This window comes from Nothobranchius furzeri, chromosome 1 (genome assembly GCF_043380555.1).
Source record: "Nothobranchius furzeri strain GRZ-AD chromosome 1, NfurGRZ-RIMD1, whole genome shotgun sequence".
Classification (NCBI taxonomy): Eukaryota; Metazoa; Chordata; class Actinopteri; order Cyprinodontiformes; family Nothobranchiidae; genus Nothobranchius; species Nothobranchius furzeri.
The window spans coordinates 55,533,246-55,552,048 of record NC_091741.1 but is presented as its reverse complement, the minus strand read 5'-3'; the positions used below and the strand labels follow the sequence as shown (position 1 = coordinate 55,552,048).

Below are 18,803 nucleotides of genomic sequence, written 5' to 3'. Positions count from 1 at the left end.
GTAAAATGATATTAACATTTTTCTTTCTTTGGCCTAGAATGTGCTACAACTTGTTAATCTGTTTAATTAATTACATATTTACTCAAATAAAAACAATAACATTGATTTGTTATGAAATGGAATATTTACTAAGATGTTGCAAGGTATGCAGCTGTAGCGGAATATAGTTGGTATATTCTTACACTTTATTAAGGTCCCGAGATTAATCTTACCTTAGAATCAGAAGAGGTTGTTTTTACCACAGGGAATTTTATTCAAACACTTTGTATTGACTTAGAGACAAGAAAAGAGAAATATGGGACGTTAAGAATATTTATTTTTATAATTATTCGAAACAATCACCAGGACTAACTCTATATGATGGATGCATATGGATGCTGAAGTGTTGGTGTGTGTGTCAGTTCAGAATCTCCATCTGATGCAGCGAGTCTGGGTGTAAGATGTTGTTTTGACTAACTAACCACGAGGGACTTCAGGAGGAAGAGACATGAAACGCCATCTATGCCGAACTACGTACCTTCGGAGACTCCCGTGTATGATCCGGAATGCCGGGTCCTCGGACCCTCCTTTGGTGCTGGAACTGATAGCACAGCGTCTGCAGCACGACAAACCAGTCTACGGATCGAATCCCGGTAGCAACGGCAGGTGTCAGCGTCACGTAGAGAGTTCAGCTTTTATTCTGAAGGAACCGTCGTCTTGTTGATAAACGACAGAATTTTCCAGCTTGACAGTTCTCAGCTTAAAAGTAGAAAATACAGCTGGCCAGTCTGTACTTTACTTAGCGATGATGGATTTAAGAGCTGGTCGAGTACTTGGTTGGAACAGCGTTGAACCAAGTTGAACTACGTTGAAGAGCTTCGTTCGAACTGCGATGGAACTCTGATGGAACTAAATTAAAATGGTGTTGTTCTGTTTTATTAAGCTTAGTTGTTTATGAATCTTAGCCAATTGGAGTGAACAGATTAACTAAACAACACAGACTCTGCCCCGCAACAGAAAAGAAGTTCTGATTGGATGAGGGATCAATGTGTCATGTTTTTATCTTATGTGGATCAGAATGTCTAGCTCAGTTGGTCCTGTTATTCATTAAACACATAATCATAACATTGTGATTTTACAGATCGGTCACTTGATTATTATTGACCAACAGTTATTTTGATTAGCTTTATTAGAAATAAAGTTCTTTAATTAACTAATGAAAAGCATTCTTCGTCCTTCTTCTGTCTTCTTTGCTGGAATGTAAACACCAGGAACAGGCGCACAACCGTGGCAATTTGTGCACACTGTCACTGTGTCAAAGGGCAGCTGTTAAGGGCAGAAATGGCATATTCATAACGCTACACAGCCATAGAAACACTACTTGGTATTTATTGTGTGTGTGTGTGTGTGTGTGTGTGTGTGTGTGTGTGAGCCGCAGCCATCTGATTCAAGTTCTGTTGGGTTTCTTCCTGTTAGCAGATTTTCCTCTCCACTGTCAGTACATGCTTGCTTAGTATGAGGATTACTGTAGTCTCTGCTGGGCTCCTTAAATAGGAAACGTTTAACTAATTGGCATAGTGAACTAAACTCAATTGGAATGTTTACTTAGTGCCTTGAGATGATGCTTCTCATGATTTGGCGCTATATAAATAAACTGAACTTAACTAAATTAATCATGTCAATCTACAGAAAATCAAAAGTAAAGTAAAATTTAAACTGCTGAATAGAAAAGCAAATTTTTAATCAGGGAAGTTTGCGAGCTCATCTTTTCCAATATTCCCTCCGCTGAGGATGCACACAACATTCTTCCCCTCCAGGTTGGGAATCTTGTTGGTAACGAGAGCAGCAAAGGCTGCAGAACCTGATGGTTCTACTACGAGCCCAGCTCTGTAGAGAGTAGAAACCGCCGCCTTGATTTCCTCATCCATCACCAGGACGATTCCATCCACGTAGCGCTGGCACAGCTCAAAAGGCAGCTTGCCTGTGGGGGAATGGGGGGGGGGGGGGTAGTGTTTTATAAACTGGTCTGAAACCTGAAGGGAGTAGGAAGAAACTGAAGTGTAACCTGCAAAAGGAGGTGCGAGACCAGAGGCGATGCTCTTGGCGTCCATCCCCACTGGCTTGTTCTCCTTAAAGCTTCGGTACATGGTGCAGGCTGGAACAAGACACACATTTACATTGCTGTTTTTCCTTAAAACATTCATGTGTCCATTATTAACCTTGGCCTGGATGCAAAATCCATTGAACTGGAAACAGGTGAGTTTCGGGTGAGCTCATTGTGAAGCCATCTTTGAACAGAGGCGGTGGTTTACGACACCAACTGTCTGCCATCTATAATCCAGTTTTGAGATTCCTTCCCAGATGCCTCAATGCCCACGCATATCCTGGGCCATGTGGCCTCAGGAATTTACATGATAGGGTGGGGCCAGGCTTCACAATGAGCTCACCCGAAACTCTGGCTGAATAGGACCCACACCCACACCTTGGCTCATGTGTTTATGTAAAAGATTATCAGGGGGTCTTTTGTTCCCTCTTGGGGGGGGGGGGGGGGGGGGGGACTCCCACTGGGTTTGAATCTGAGACTCTCCACCATTTGACCTTAGAACTGAAGAAGCCTCTCGGATGAGAGGTGAAACGTCTTCAAGCAACTCAAGGAAGTCCAGACGCTTTTCTTTCAAAGCTCCTTAGGCTACAGCCCAATATTGCCCAAAATGTTTAATCTGTTTGTTTATCCCAAGCCCCCACAATGCGGCTCCAAAATTGAATCAAACCCGGAAGTACCATAAAATTGCAGTTCCACCCTCATCCGCTGGGGGCTGGTGTCAGAGGCGAGCAAATCCTCATTGACCCCCATGTTAAAAATACCAATTTCACAGCAGAAATAAACATGTTTACAGCCTGGTACCAAAACATGTTTTTTGTTTAAATTATCTTGTTTACACTCATGACAACTCTGAGGGGGTGAATTTTTTCTCACTCTTCTGTTTAAGTGTATTAAAAGCCTAAAATTCTGTATAAATAATGAGCATCCGACCCACGTGACCACAGAGCTAGCTCCGTGGAAAGGCCTCAGTAGAGCCTCGGTCTGGCTTGGAAACTGTTCCGGGATTTTGAGTCTCTGTGTGTGTGTATTCTTGTTTGGATATTTTGTGCAATTGTTGGACAAAATGACTTGCTGTGGCATTAATTGCACTAATAGAGTGTCCAAAGAGTCTCCACTTCATTTTTTTTGGTAAGTAAAATTATATTTATGTATTTTAGGTCACTGCCGAGCTGAGCTTAGATTTTAACATGTACTGTTTAACCATGAAATTTAAATGTAATAGGGTAAAACCCAGTGCATTTAACACAATGCTGCATTTTAGAAAATGGGTTGAAATATAACATGTTGGTGGAGATGGTTCCGACTATCGGCTTGTGGAGCTCTCGGGAGACTGATGTTTTCCACCCGTTTCTACCCTCCCCGCAGCCCGGCGCATCTCTGTCTGATCGCGGCTTCTGTTTGCTGCACGGAATGCCGGCTGTTTCTCCCTGCAGCTCGGCACATCTCTGTCTGATCGCGGCTTCTGTTTGATGCGCGGGCTGCTGGCTGGGTCTCCCCGCAGCTCGGCACATCTCTGTCTGATCGCGGCTTCTGTGTGCTGCGCGGGCTGCTGGCTGGGTCTCCCCGCAGCTCGACGAATCTCTGTCTGATCGCGGCTTCTGTTTGCTGCACGGAATGCCGGCTGTTTCTCCCTGCAGCTCGGCACATCTCTGTCTGATCGCGGCTTCTGTTTGATGCGCGGGCTGCTGGCTGGGTCTCCCCGCAGCTCGGCACATCTCTGTCTGATCGTGGCTTCTGTTTAATGCGCGGGCTGCCGGCTGGGTCTCCCCGCAGCTCGGCGCATCTCTGTCTGATCGCAGCTTCTGTTTGATGCACGGGCTGCCGGCTTGTGGAGCTCTGGGATGAAAACCTTTCCACCCAGTTCTCCCCAGCGGCAGCTCTGCACATCTCAGATCGCAGCGGCGCTTGTCTGCTGTGCGGCTGCCGGCTTGTGGAGGTCTCGGAGACCTCTGTGTTCCACCCGGTTTTACCCAGCGGTCAGCCCAACGTCTCTCTGACTCAGAAGCTCTGGTGTTGTGCACAGTTAACTCCGGTTGTAGCTAGGTTGCTACCTCCGTTAGCTTAGCTCCCACCTCCGCGTTCGCTTTGGGTTAGCCAGGGTTAGCTTCAGGTTAGCTTGTAGCTAGTTCGACCGGGTGTCGTCAGTTGATCCCAGCCTTACAGCCCCACCCTCAGCTCCTCCTCTCTTTCCTTTTTTGGAATTGTCTGGGCTTGACGGAACCTGTGACACGGTCAAAATGGCGGTGGTGGCCACCTCCCATTTGGCCTCAAAAACGTGATATTGGAGGCTATGGAAAGGAGATGTCCAGTATATTTATGCCGATGGTTTATCCACAAGGAGGGAAAATTATTTTCCAGGACAACTCAAAAATTTCCAGGACATTTTGCAATTCCCCCAATTTTCCATGTGTTTTCCATGACTTGAAAATTGGTCTTTCATTTTCCAGGTTTTCAAGGACGCGTGGGAACCCTGACAAATATCTTCATAAATGAGGACTTTTCAGAGGCTGTCCAGAAAAGAAGGCGAGAGCTACTCCCAGAACTGAAAGCTGCTTGCAGTAGAGGAGAAAGAGCCAGCTTAAGGTTTGACAAACTCATCATCAAGTCAAGGAATGAATGAAAAGGCTTCTTCTTCATCACATCTCTAATTGTATTGTGTTATGTACCTAATTTCAGCATGGAGTTTTAAATCTTTTAATCACTTAAATATTTTTATGAACTATCCGGATTTGAACAGTGTGTCAGAATTGATGAATCTTAATTGTACTACTGACAATAATGCATGCCAGATTTTCAAGCCTTTTGATTTTTCCACTTTTGATTCATACAATAGTGATGAGGACCCTGATTTAAAATTTTTTTCCTCGTTTAACTGCTGAGTATATGTAATGGTTACAATGAATCTCAGTTTAACGACTCATGTGCCTCTTTGCCTGCAAATTCCTTTTCTACTTTTCATCTGAATATTAGAAGTCTGCCAAGGAAGTTTGATGGTAACATTCATTATCTTTCATCTCTCAATCATGATTTTTCTGTTATAACGCTATCAGAATCTTGGCTTTCAGAGGACTCAAAAGAAATATTTAATATACCAAACTATAAATCAGCTCACAGAGTAAGAGCTAATAGATCTGGATGGGGAGTATCCCTGTTTGTCCATTCTCAGTATGATTTCAAAGTGAGAAATTACCTTGATTTGACAGCAGATGTGAATGAAGTAGAATCTCTTTTTTTGGAACTATCTAATGGTTTGAATGGGAAGAATGTTATTGTGGGAGTTATTTATCGGCCACCACATACAAATATTAAAGAATTTAATGAAAGTATATTTTTGTTACTTGAGGCTATTAACAGAGAGAGAAAGCATTGTTATATCTTGGGGGATTTTAACTTAAATCTCCATAAATATAAATCTGATTATCTTTTTGGGGATTTTTTAAATATTCTTTATTCAAAATATTTTTTTCCTTTGATCCATATGTCAACTCGTGTTAATGAAAAATCAGAAACCCTAATTGATAACATCTTAACTAATTGCTTGACAGCACATGAAATCTGGTATTTTGTACTCTGATTTGTCTGATCACTTTCCCATTTTTCAATTTTCTGATTTAGATGAAAAAAAGAGTAGAAATACAAAGAAAATATTATTTAACAGAAATATGAGTAAGCAAAACTTTAGTGAGTTTAAAGATATGTTAGCTGACACCTCCTGGGGGAAGTGTATAAGGAGAATAATGCTGATCTTGCATATCACAAGTTCATGGCAGTTATTTCTAACTGTTTTGATAAATGTTTTCCTTTGACTAGATCTGTCAATAAAGCTAAGCAAGCATTTAATAGGGAGTGGTATACATACCTTGAGGAAGCTTTTAAAGAAAAAAAAAACTATATAAAAAGTATATTTCAAATCCTACTCCGATTAAAGATGCTGCGTATAAACTAATCAGAAATAAATACACCAATTCTATTAAATCTGGAAAAAAAAACTATATTAGCAATACATTTTATAAATGTTCAAACAATATAAAATCTACTTGGAAAGTTATTAACAGGATTCTTCAAAGGGACAGAGTTTCCTTAGGAATACCATCTGTCTTTGAAGATGGTGAAGTTTCTATGAATAATCCATTTGATATAGCTGAACATTTTAATAATTTTTTTGTAGGTATTGGGAAAAAACTAGCTAATGAAATTCCAAGTTGTGAGGGTGATCCTCTGGACTTCATCAAAGGTCCGTTCCCTATTTGGTCATCATTTAGACCCCTTGATCGGCAGGAAGTAAGTGATATCATTGACCAATTAAAAACATCTGCAGCTGGGCTCGATAACATATAAGTATTACTTACTAAGCAGGTGAAACTATTTATTTTAGAACCACTCTTTTATATCTTTTCTTTGTCTCTTCAAACAGGTTTTGTACCAGATTAATTAAAAAATGCAAAAGTTGCCCCCGTGTTTAAAGCAGGAGATCCTTCTAATTTTTCTAACTATAAACCCATTTCTATTTTGTCTTCTTCTTTTTTTTTCAAAAATTCTGGAAATAATAGTTTTTAATAGAATAATTCATCATTTAGATAGCAATGCAGTTATTAATGATTGCCAATATGGCTTTCGTAAAAATTACTCCACCTATATGGCTTTACTCAACCTGACCAACAAAATTTCAACTGTCCTGGAAAACAATGAATTCACTTGCAGTGTTTTTTTAGACTTTTCTAAAGCCTTCAACACTGTAAATCATAAAATACTTTTAGCTAAATTGCACAAATATGGTTTTAGACATACTACTCACAAATGGTTAACCAGCTACATTTCTAACAGAACCCAGCTTGTTTCAGCTAAAGGATGTTTTTCCAACAGAGCTAAGCTTGATTGTGGGGTACCACAGGGTTCAATTTTGGGTCCTCTGTTGTTCCTTACTTATATAAATGATACATTTAATGTATCTGTCACACTATCACCAATTACGTTTGCAGATGACACAACTCTAGTGGTATCACATCCAAATTTTGAAATATTGATTGAGGTCAATTATGGATTAGCTGCCTATAACGCATGGTTCAAATTGAATAAATTACCTTTAAATATCAGTAAATCTAATTTTATTATATTTAGTGGAAAAAGCCAAACAATATAGGTGTAAATCAAATTAAAATTGACGCTACTGAACTTCCACAGGTTTCATTTGTAAAATTGTGGGGAGTTATTGTTGATGAGAAATTAAATTGGAAAATGCATGTTGATTATGTTAGTAAAAATTAAGTAAATCAATCGGTATAATAAGGACAGTGAGCCCTCTTGTCTCTAAAAAATGTCTTCTAACATTGTATTATAGTCTAGTGTATCCTTATCTTGCATACTGTAACATGATCTGGGGTGGCACATTCCCTACTACTCTTAACAGAATTTTACTTCTTCAGAAACGCTTTGTCAGAATAGCAACTAGATCTGAACTACATGCATCTTCTGTTCCTTTGTTTCAGAGGCTAAATATACTGACTATGAATTGAATATTCACCAAATGTGTGTCTTTATTTATAGGATTTTATTGACAAATGGTAAAATACCCAAACAATTCAAAACTTTCTTTAGAGCTAATTCACTCATTCATTCACATAATACACGACCGTTGATGTGTCTTCACCCCCCAAAAATCTTTCTTGTCTAGGACAATTTTCCATACGTTATAGGGGTTCAATTCTGTGGAACTGTTTTTCTCATCTGGCAACACAGTGTATGAGGCCAGAACGCCTCATAACACAGTGTTCTACTGTGGAAGTATTTAAAAAGCAGTTAAAAAGCCATCTAATAAAGGGAGAGCATGTTTAGTAACTTTTATTTTTTCTAGTACTTGTATTCTGTTTTAAGGTATTAAAGGTCTGGTGTTTTTTTAGTAAAATTTGATGTACTTATCCATTTTTCATTTGCTTGTTTGTGCCTTTATATTTTTGTCATGTTTTAACTTAGTACTTGCAAATTTTATTAGATTATTAACTATAGGTGGAGGCTTTGTATAAGCCGAATTTGGCATTTTTGCCCCCTCCTGCACTGTATTTTTTTTAATATAGTTGTTATTCTCATGTTTTTCATGTATATTTTATTGTGCAAACAAATAAATTACAAATTACAAATTACCTCCTTCTGGTTCCACGCCATAGATCCTGGTTTTATGACAACCTGACAGTTTGATGGCAGCAGCTATCCCAGCCAGCAGGCCTCCTCCCCCACAGCAGACCACCACAATGTCAGGCTCTGGCACCACCTCCAGCACCTCAAAGCCTAGGCTGCAGATCGAACAGGAATAAAAGGGAAACCACTTTGATTGACAGGACATAATTTGTGGATCATAGAGTACCTGGCATGTCCGGCTATCAGGTCCAGGTCATCGTAGGAGTGCAGAAAGGTCATGTTTTCTTCCTGCACGCAGCGATTCACCACGTTCATCAAAAAGGACGTAGGAACTCGCTCCACCTCCACTCCGAAACTCTGTGGACGAGAATCAAATTTGAAGTGGTTTATCTTAGAGACAATTTAATAAAATCAGTGCAAAGGTCTGTCCTCTGACCTGAATAAGAATGGATCTAGACTCTGGGGCAGTTTCTGGCATAACCACCTTTCCCTTTGTCCCATAGTGCTTTGAGGCATAAGCAAAAGACTTCCCATAATTTCCAGCAGACATGGTGACAAAATGGCCACCCTCAGGTCTCCTGGCAAACTGATTGGCCACCCCCCTGATTTTAAAGGACCCTGTCAAGCAAAAACAGATAAGGTCAGATGAGTCAGTGAGTCAGAACAGGCTCCAAAGCAGATTCTACTGACCGGTTCTCTGCATGTTCTCCAGTTTGATTTGGATGTTGCAGCTGATAGTCAGAGGAAGGGTGGTTTGACTCCAGGGGATCATGGGAGTTCTGATGACACCCAGCGGGCTGCTCATCACCGTCTCTCTGGCTCGTCGTAACAAATCCAGAGTCACTGTGCCTGCAGAAACCTGACACATCTACACAAACACACACACAACGACAATGCATTCATTCTTTTCGACAAATAATCATACTTCTAAAAATAGTGATCCAAAGATTATACTAGTATATGTACTGGTGTTAGAAGTGTGAATCTTCACTAGTCTCACGACTAGATTTCATCAGTGAATAGAAGAAATTTGCCTTCCAATTCTTGCCTTGCATTTAGTTGATATGATCCACAATGGTTCAAATATTAGCTTGTAATGTCTTTGGAGCAGCTTTAGAATCAACAATTTATGCCACTGGTAAATAAAATCAAATTGCCTTACACAACTATCAGCTATGGTGTGCTTCTTCAATGATTCATAATAATTTTAATCCGCATCTCGATGCATGGATTATTAGATAAATTACCCCAGCTCTAACTAGTATACATAATCTTTCTAAAGAGCTCTGCTGACTTCTTTGGATGTGGTGGATCTGCAGCTTTACTCTGAGCTGCCTCTGATGATGAAGCTCCTAACCTCATCTCTAAGGCTGAGTTCAGCCGCCTTACAGATGAAGCTCATTCAGCCGCGTGTATCCTGGACCTCATTTCTTTGGCCATGATCTAAATCTCCTGACCATAGGGGAGGGCTGTGGGCTAAACTCTACTACTGGTTGTGCAGCGCACCAGGCCAAAGACCACAGGTGACAGATCATTTGCTGCTGTGGATCCCAGACTCTGGAGCTCTCTTCCCTTGAGCCTAAGATCAGTGGTCTCCTTTAAAACGCAGCTGAAACTTGCATGGCTTTGATGCGAATTTCCTGCAGATCCACTTCTTCCTCCATGGCTTCTTTTTATGCTGCTGTTTCTGTAATTTCTATATTTTTCCACACTCCTGTGTTGACATTTTTAAATTTTCTTTTTTCTCTCTCATTTTTTGTTATGATCTTATTAAAAATGTTTTTATATAATTTCTCTGATTTCTAATTTGAGAGGAGCTATATAAGAATCCATTTTTTTTCCTCTTCAAACTTCTCACAAACTAGATATTTAAACTCCTCCATTGGAGACTCATTCCCAACCCAGGGAGCATTCCATCTTCTACCATACAGTCCATCACTACATTAACGTGGTGAAAAGGTTTGTGAAATTCTGATCCTGGCTCTTGTTATGTGAAGCAGTTAGTGCATATTCAACTTTTTACAAATTATGGCTCATGAGCTTTTTTATTTATCTTTTATTAATAAGATGAATGATGATTTGTTAAGAGAGAAACACTGATTTGTTTAAATGTTAGAGTTAATATCTGTATATTAAAACAAAATGGTGCCAATCTGAATAAAAATAAGCTACTCATTGTTTGTATTTAATTTTAAGTGCTATTGTGACAACTTTAAGATCTGCTTCTTCAACTCTGACATGTTTTATTATTATTATTAAATTTTTTAAGAACACAGCTGCCATGCTCATTAGCAGCAGAATTTTTTTTCTGCAGCTGCTATGAAGGAGTTAGTCTTTTTATTGAGGGTGCTATAAAGGAAGTGGTCATTCGTGCCTATTGTTCTCTAAAACACCTTCAATACTAGCAGATACATACGCGTGCACAAAACCTCAACAACACCTGAAACAATCATTAATATACATCATAAGCATATGAACAATAACTGACCATGGATGGATGGATGATAATTTACTGATTATTTTTGTTTTGTATGTTAAACATTATCACATCCACACGTTAAATTAAAATTAAATTGTAGATTAAAAAAATCTAATATTTACTTGGGGGTGCTATGACTAATCCAGGGTAGCAATACCCCCCCCCCCCCCCCCCCCCGACGCCCCCACTGGTAAGCAGACTTATCTCTGGTCTATTGTACTTTTTAAATCTGGATTTTAAAAAAAATCTATGCCATGACTAGAAACTATGTTAAAATCAACGTAAAAAAATAAATATGGTCACTTGTTTAGCATACTTTACTGACCTTTGTATCTGTTTGAATCGCCTGCGTGAAGCTGAAGCGCCAGATGACGGTGTTACAGCTTTTAGGGTTCGCCTCTGCACAATAGTTCCGTCAAAATGAGTGTTTCGAGTCGGCCCAAATTCATTTCCGGACCTTAAAATTATGATATCAGTTAGCGAAAAAGTGTAACGTAAATTAGAAAAATTTTCATGATTTTTAAAACCTGAACAGGATGGGTTTAATAAGACACGTGGTGTGTGCCATGTCTGGGGGAGTTGACAGCTCTGTGGCGGCTCTGTTACTGAAGAGAAGCGGTAAGAAAATTCGCGTTTTATTTTACGAGCTTTAAAAGTCAGCACGTGTTCCCGAAAACACTTGTTATTTTTGGGTCTCTGCTGTGTGAAGGCTACAACGTGACCGGGGTTTTCATGAGGAACTGGGACTCTCTGGATGAGAGCGGGGTCTGCACCACCGAGAAGGACTGCGAGGACGCCTTTAAAGTGTGTCAGATCCTGGACGTGCCCTTTCACCAGGTGTCCTACGTCAAAGAGTACTGGCACGACGTATTCAGGTATCGTGCCCCCGTCAGAAACCAGTTTAATTTCTCAACTTAACTGTAATTGTTTCTGTAACTGTGCCTCGTGTGTTTGCAGCAATCTGTTAAAGGAGTACGAGAAGGGCAGGACTCCAAACCCTGATATATTATGCAACAAACACATCAAGTTCAACCATTTCCACAAGTATGCCATCAACACTCTGGGTACGTACTCATAACTGGGATTATTATTACATAAGTAGGTGTCTGGGTAAGAAAACTGGAGTTTTAGGAATGGTTTTAAAGAATCCTATCAGCAGAGATGTGGAAGTGAACTTTATAAGCATAAAATTAAATCCAGTTCACACCTGCAGCTGTTCCTAACTGATTTAAAGTGGATTTTATGATTTTATCTTTAAAAACGCAACAAAGTTATGTAAGAAACCCAAAAACCTGACATAAACTCCCACAAACTTTAATAACAAACCACAACATAGGCAACGACCTGTAAAGTATCAAATGAATACAAAAAGACTAACCCTAAAAAGATGTTACTGTAAACATAAAACTAATGTTTCTGCTTGTACAAAATCTGAGTCTGCTCACAGAAAAGAAACTTCCACCAATCAGAAAGACTGGCCTCAAAACTAGTGCTGAGATCCAAAGCTCTGAATCACACCTGGAGATGCAGCACGTAACCAGCTGGAGATCACACATGGGTTTAGCTCTGGGGTTTCTTTCTACCCAGGGTATTAGGTAGTGTAACAGAAACCTGCAAGAGGAATAAATAACTAAAACACGGTTTTCTGTTTTTCAAGTTCAGCATCACAAGAAAGCCTGTAAACACACAGGACTGTTGAATGTCTCAACCATTTTGATCGGCAAGGGTGATGTTGAGTGCTTGAAGCTTTGGGAAATGAACAAATATTTAAGCAGAACTCTCATTTACCTAAATCACAAAAAAGCCTAAACGTTTCACCCAAAACATCAGAGGTGAGCTGCTCAGATTGAATCCGATGTGAGTTGGAGACTCATGGTCCATCCCAAGTGTAGAGGGAAGAAGGCCACAAGTTCCAGATGAATAACACAGCTGGGCTGTTGAGTCAGCCACCTGCTGCTACACGGTGTTGTTAAAAAATTAACCAAGTTTCATGAAATAAGCACCAAGAACCATGGAGTAATATAAAAATGGTGTGGTTTTATTGTTTCAGGAGCTGATGCCATGGCAACAGGTCATTATGCCAGGACATCCCAGGAGGACGAAGAGGTCTTCCAACAGCCCTACACACCCCCACCCACCTCACTGTTCAGAGATCGGTTTGAGATCAGAAACTGTAAGTCCGTTTTTTAAGTTCACTTGTAAATGATTGGTCAGGTTTGCTTATTTGGGCGAGTCACCTGGTAGGACAGCCTCTGATCACGCTTCTGAGGAATGCCAGGATCTCACTGCGTTTTTCGGTCGTTGCACAGGACTGCTCATGTCACACTGTGAAAACTCCAGTGGTGGCACATTGTCCGGCGCAAGATTTCTGTGAGTCAGACTGCACAACGTCTCACACCAGCAGGACACGCTGCATCATGCGTGCACCTCCTGAAAGCATATGCATCTAAGCAGACCTCCAACCAATAGAAAACCTGAAAAGAGTAAAACACTCCACTTCTTTTTAGTGTCGGCTCATGACCTAGCTCATCTTCCTCAAAGAGGAGGCATCGTTTTCAAAACTCCCGCTTTGGTGTCAGACTCCGACTGCGGGTCTCCTGTTCCTGTCTTCCAGTTAAACAGCTGATCTGTCTGCTGGACATTCATCCTCCTCTTCCTTTATACATAAAAACCCACTAAACTGCAGAAAAGTAACAACCTGTCCAAAAGCTAAACTTTTGCAGTGGATTCTGTCTCACTGTTTACTCTGTAGCTCCGCTCCGTGACAGCTCATCACACCCGCTGTCATGGAGTGGAACTTCCTCTGTCCCTCAGCAACAAAGTTGTTTTGTGTTCATGAGCACACCTCCTCTCACAGATCACATAATCACAGTGTTCACAATTCAGCAGATGGTCTTAAAATGTAATTTAATTATTTTTTAATATAACTGCAGTTTTAAAAAAATACAAACGAGTGTGTGTGGTTTATAATTTTAAACATAAATTAAAACTGAAGCGAGGCGTAGTCTCACTGCTGCGGCGTCCCAAAGGTGTGTTTTTATTGGTTGTAGACAGGAGTCGTAGGTTTTAAATCAGTGCTTGAAGACTGTGGTCGTGAGACGGCTCAAAAAGCTGTCGAAGAGCAGGTCACACTGTACGTTTTTTACCACGATTCTGCTCACGACGAGGGATTTTGCTCAGACCGCCAAAAATCGCACAGTGTGAACTGCACTGAAGGGTTAGAGTTAGTGAAGTGTCTTCGTGTCTGAACTAAAGAACCTGACAGAAATTCTGAGAGTTTGTTCAGTAATTTGCAGTTTAATGGCAACAATTTCTGTTGATTTTCTGCTTTATTTGTTGCACTTGTCATTTACCGTTTCTTTCCATCTGTGTTCAAGTTTGAATTTTTTAAATAAAATATTTTTTCTTCCACCAAGCTGTGAAGCTCCAAAAAGGAGCCGACCTTGTCAAAGACCAGACCTTCTTCCTCAGCCAGATCTCTCAGGAGGCCTTGAGACAGACCATGTTCCCGCTGGCCGGACTCACCAAAGAGTTTGTGAAGAGGTTAGCTGCTGAAGCGGGGTTTCACCATGTTCTGAGGAAAAAGGAGGTGTGGAAAAGAAAAGCACTACAAAACAAATGTTTTGTTTACTATTAAAGGCTAAACGGAGCCTGTTGCTGTTATTTCAGAGTATGGGCATCTGCTTCATAGGAGAGAGAAACTTTGAAAATTTTATCTTAGAGGTGAGATGCTGAACGTAAAATAAAAGAAACATCTTCGTGTCTGGCTCGGTTTCACCGTTTCCTTTTTTGTTGTCAGTACCTAGATCCTAAACCGGGGAACTTTGTTTCCATCGAAGACGGGACCACCATGGGAACACACAAAGGTACATCTACAATCATCTTCAGCTTTTAAACGTCCATGCAAGAAAACACTATCCCCCATGTATTTGGTCTCCAAACTTGTTCCTTCCAGGCTGGTTCACGCTGACGTTGGGTCAGAGGGCACGGATAGGAGGACAGAGGGACGCCTGGTTCGTGGTGGACAAAGACATTGTTACTGGAGACGTGTTTGTGGTGAGAAAATCTGCCTCCTTCTTTAAAAAAAAAACACTAGCTTTGGGCAGTAAATGATCATGGTATATATCCAATCCAATCCAATTTTATTTATAAAGCGCATTCAACAAGGCATTACAACCAAACAAGGCGCTGTACACTAAAAAATGTAAGTTATATATATATATATATATATATATATATATATATAAAAAAGAAGAAAGCTTCTGTGTGATGGAGGAACGGAGTTTGCGGAGGTTGCATTCGCCCCCAGTGCATTTATTTCTACTGAGGAAGGTGCTTACCCAACTAAAACAGGCATTTTATTAAGCTTTTCACAAAATTAGACACATGCCATGCCATGGCATGGTTGTTATATAAATATCATAACATTAAAATATAAAATCCTATCAGGTAGGCTAGTAAAGTCAATCGTAATCCCACGCCTTCTGTTTTCAGTAGTGTGCTGGTTGTTGCAACCTAAGGTTTCTCACGCTGCTAGACTCCAGTAGTGTTTAGCTAGTGACTGGCCCATCCAAAATGGCGCTGTTACCCTCCCCAGTGCCCATTGGTGTAACTACATGTTTGATATTCATCCTCACCGTGTGTTAAACATGCTGAATTAATCCCCCAGGCTCCCACCACCAGCCACCCAGCTCTTTATCGTGACACTGTGCGAACCGACCGCTTCCATTGGATAGCTGTGGACCCGCCACCCGAACTGGTCCAGACCCAGATGCTGGAGTGTCACTTCCGCTTCATCCACCAGATGCCACTAGGTGAGATCTGTGAGTCTAGAACCTTGTATAAAGCGACGATTCGTCTGAAACACGATTCCTTTTTTGTAGTTTCCTGTACAGTGACTCTAAACCTGGATGGATCCGTGTGGATTTGCCTCTCACAGCCAGTCAGGGCTCTTACAACTGGACAGGTAATGGCCGCCGTATCAGAGATATCTCCCAATATCCATTTAAATTCACAAACATTTTGTGTGCTTTTCCAGTTTGCGGTTCTCTATAAAGGAGACGAGTGTCTGGGCAGTGGGAAGATCATCCAGCTGGGACCCAGTGAGTACACGCTCCAGAAGGGCAGAGAGCGCTCTGAGGCAGGTGTGCAGCAGAAAGAGCAGCCGACACCTGAACTGGATGAGATAAAGCCCCAGCATCACTGAGACTCCTGCTGGTGTTGAAGTGCCCTGAACAGCTTTTTTTTTTTTTTTTTTTTTTTTTTTTTCCAAAAATACGTTTTCCTGCAAGGACTCATAACACAAAGACTACTTAATGAGATTGATATATTATTTGTTGTGTATATTTAATGATTTTTTTTAAACAGAAGTCTATTTTTGAAAACTGTCTCATAAGCCATGCCTGTATGTAAACACGGGGTGAAGGTAGTTTCTGGAACAAAACATAAAAATTCTCCTTTCTTTTTTCTGTTGCTAAGCCTTGATAGGCTGTAGTGTCTGTGTGTGCTGCTGTTTAATCGGAGAGCTTTTATTTAGTTTTATTCCACTGAGACGTCAGATCAGGACCTGGGTGTTCCTGAATGAGCAGAAATGTGTTGTTCTTCTGTAACTGAATAATTCATATTTGTAATTTGTGTAAATTTACGCTACATCAGGGCTATTCAATTACGAGCCGCTATCCGGCATGTTTTAGTGGTTTCTTTGCTCCAACACACTTGATTCAGTGGTTGACTCACGTGTGCAGCAACTCATCAGGCTCTGCAGAAACTAATTGGAATCAGGTGTGTTGAAGGGTTAACCCAAAACGAGCTGGAATTGAACAGCCCTGATCTACATGTTTGTACAAAATCCTCCTTGACTTGATAAAATGAAGGGTGTGTTTGTGTTTGTGTGTTTATTTATTGATGCTTCAAATGATTTGTGTTAGATTCTGTATTGGCACTGGTTTCCAACTGTGGCTAGTGAGGGCCCTCATCCAGTATGAGGTAGGCAGACCTGGTCCTCGAGTGTAACCGGTTACCTGCTCACACACACTTGATTTTAATAAGCAGGTCGTGACCAGGCTGCTGCAGCTCTTGATGACTTGCTGAACAGTTCATTTAATTATTAAATCGGGCTTGTCAAAGAAAGGAAACAGTTCAATCATGCTGGATAAGAACCCGGCCTAGAGGACTGGGACACCACTGAAATAAGGTAAGAAATTAAAGCGGAGACCTGAGATGCTGCTTGCTTTGCCATTTCTTTTACTGTAAGTTAGCTATTTGGTTTAAAAAATATGTTGTAGGTTAGACTTTTACAGTAGTTACATTTTCCAACGGTTAACTATATTATGTAATCTGAAATGTTTACGACGTTTTAAAAATGACATTTCTTTAATTACACGTGAAAGGTAGAAAGAATCCGTCTGTCAGTGTGAATGAATCAACCACAAGAGGACGCTGTGGGAAAACATTCACCTAGAGGTGAACATGTAGAGTCGGTGGTGTCCTCTAGGGCAACAGTCCAGCCTGTTTTATATGGCGCGGTATGGGGGCCAAAATTCAGACTACTGCCCAGCAGCAGGAGGTTATAGAAGTTCCGAAGCAAACTACTGATCTGATTAATGATAAGCTGGCGCCGGTAACTGAGAGGCTGGCGCTGCTTACTGAGAAGTAGCACCTTTACCGGCGTCACTACTAGATATGCTAGGGACTAGCTTCCCTCGGCTGGTCATTGACTGGATCTCACACTCCCTCTGCTGTCTATTAGCATGGATAGGCTAGCGTTAGCCTGGACGGGCTGGTGTTAGCATTGGAGAGGCTGACCATTAGCATGGATAGGCTGGCGTTAGCATCGGAGAGGCTGGCCATTAGCTGGATTTCCTACCTCCTCGACGGACCATTAGCATGGATAGGCTGGCGTTAGCATCGGAGAGGCTGGCCACTAGCATGTCTCGGAGAGTCACTTACTCTATAAGATGCGGGTTTTTTTTTGTTTTGTTTTAACTTTTATTAAACATATGACATACGGCGAGACCTGCAATCACAGTTGCTTCTTTGACAGAACACACTGTTATACAGATTAACTTTAAGCATATTGTAAAGCTGACAGCCTGTTAGCATTGATCAGGTGCTGCGTTAACTCCATTCTATTAATTGATGGCGTTTTCATTTTAAATAGTTTGGTTTTCTTGCACATATCAGAGAAAAAGCCAGAGCTAACTAATATGTACTTTTCATCTCTGGATTTCAAATACTTTGTATTGAATTACAGGTTAGTAATTATTAAAACTGTGATGTTATCTTTATTAAAACTATATATGTAAAATGTGTCTGATAATCATTTCCCTTAGGGGAACAATAGTTTTGTTGCACTAAACTTACTGTTGTCTTCTGTCAAAGAAGCAACTGTGATTGCAGGTCTTGCCGTATGTCATACGTTTAATAAAAGTTAAAACAAAACAAAACAAAAAACCCTGCATCTTATAGAGTAAGTGACTCTCCGAGACTTGCTAGTGGCCAGCCTCTCCGATGCTAACGCCAGCCTATCCATGCTAATGGTCCGTCGAGGAGGTAGGAAATCCAGCTAGTGGCCAGCCTCTCCGATGCTAACGCCAGCCTATCCATGCTAATGGTCAGCCTCTCCAATGCTAACACCAGCCCGTCCAGGCTAACGCTAGCCTATCCATGCTAATAGACAGCAGAGGGAGTGTTAGATCCAGTCAATGACCAGCCGAGGGAAGCTAGTCCCTAGCATATCTAGTAGTGACGCCGGTAAAGGTGCTACTTCTCAGTAAGCAGTGCCAGCCTCTCAGTTACCGGCGCCAGCTTATCATTAATCAGATCAGTAGTTTGCTTCGGAACTTCTATAGCCTCCTGCTGCTGGGCAGTAGTCTGAATTTTGGCCCCCATACCGCGCCATAGTTTTAAAGGCTCACATTCCCAGATAGCACAGCTTCTTGGAGGTTCTCAAACTCCATCATGCTAATAAGGAGACTCGATGACTTCCCTCTGGTCTGGGATGAGCTTCTATGTGAACTGGATGAGTTCATGTATCCTGATGTATGGTTTTTGTGATAAAACTCAGCAAGAGATGCGATCAGTTCTTCTGCAGTAATGATGGTGTTGCTT

General features: G+C 41.0%; 2 protein-coding genes across 2 annotated transcripts; one reads left to right on the top strand and one right to left on the bottom strand.

Annotated features, from left to right (window-relative positions):
- Positions 1 to 1,574: 1,574 nt before the first annotated feature.
- Positions 1,575 to 11,122, bottom strand: srr (serine racemase). The gene is made up of 7 exons (XM_015956571.3): positions 11,020 to 11,122; positions 8,906 to 9,083; positions 8,652 to 8,833; positions 8,442 to 8,572; positions 8,222 to 8,370; positions 2,045 to 2,134; positions 1,575 to 1,960 (listed from the first exon to the last, which is right to left on the bottom strand). Exons 2-7 carry the CDS (start codon positions 9,081 to 9,083, stop codon positions 1,719 to 1,721), a joined length of 972 nt encoding a protein of 323 aa, XP_015812057.1. The 5' UTR covers positions 11,020 to 11,122; the 3' UTR covers positions 1,575 to 1,718.
- Positions 11,123 to 15,995, top strand: trmu (tRNA 5-methylaminomethyl-2-thiouridylate methyltransferase). Its single transcript, XM_054739603.2, has 11 exons — positions 11,123 to 11,312; positions 11,404 to 11,569; positions 11,652 to 11,758; positions 12,745 to 12,867; positions 14,111 to 14,283; positions 14,364 to 14,417; positions 14,494 to 14,560; positions 14,650 to 14,750; positions 15,364 to 15,508; positions 15,578 to 15,660; positions 15,733 to 15,995. Exons 1-11 carry the CDS (start codon positions 11,231 to 11,233, stop codon positions 15,898 to 15,900), a joined length of 1,269 nt encoding a protein of 422 aa, XP_054595578.1. The 5' UTR covers positions 11,123 to 11,230; the 3' UTR covers positions 15,901 to 15,995.
- The last annotated feature ends 2,808 nt before the right edge of the window (positions 15,996 to 18,803 follow it).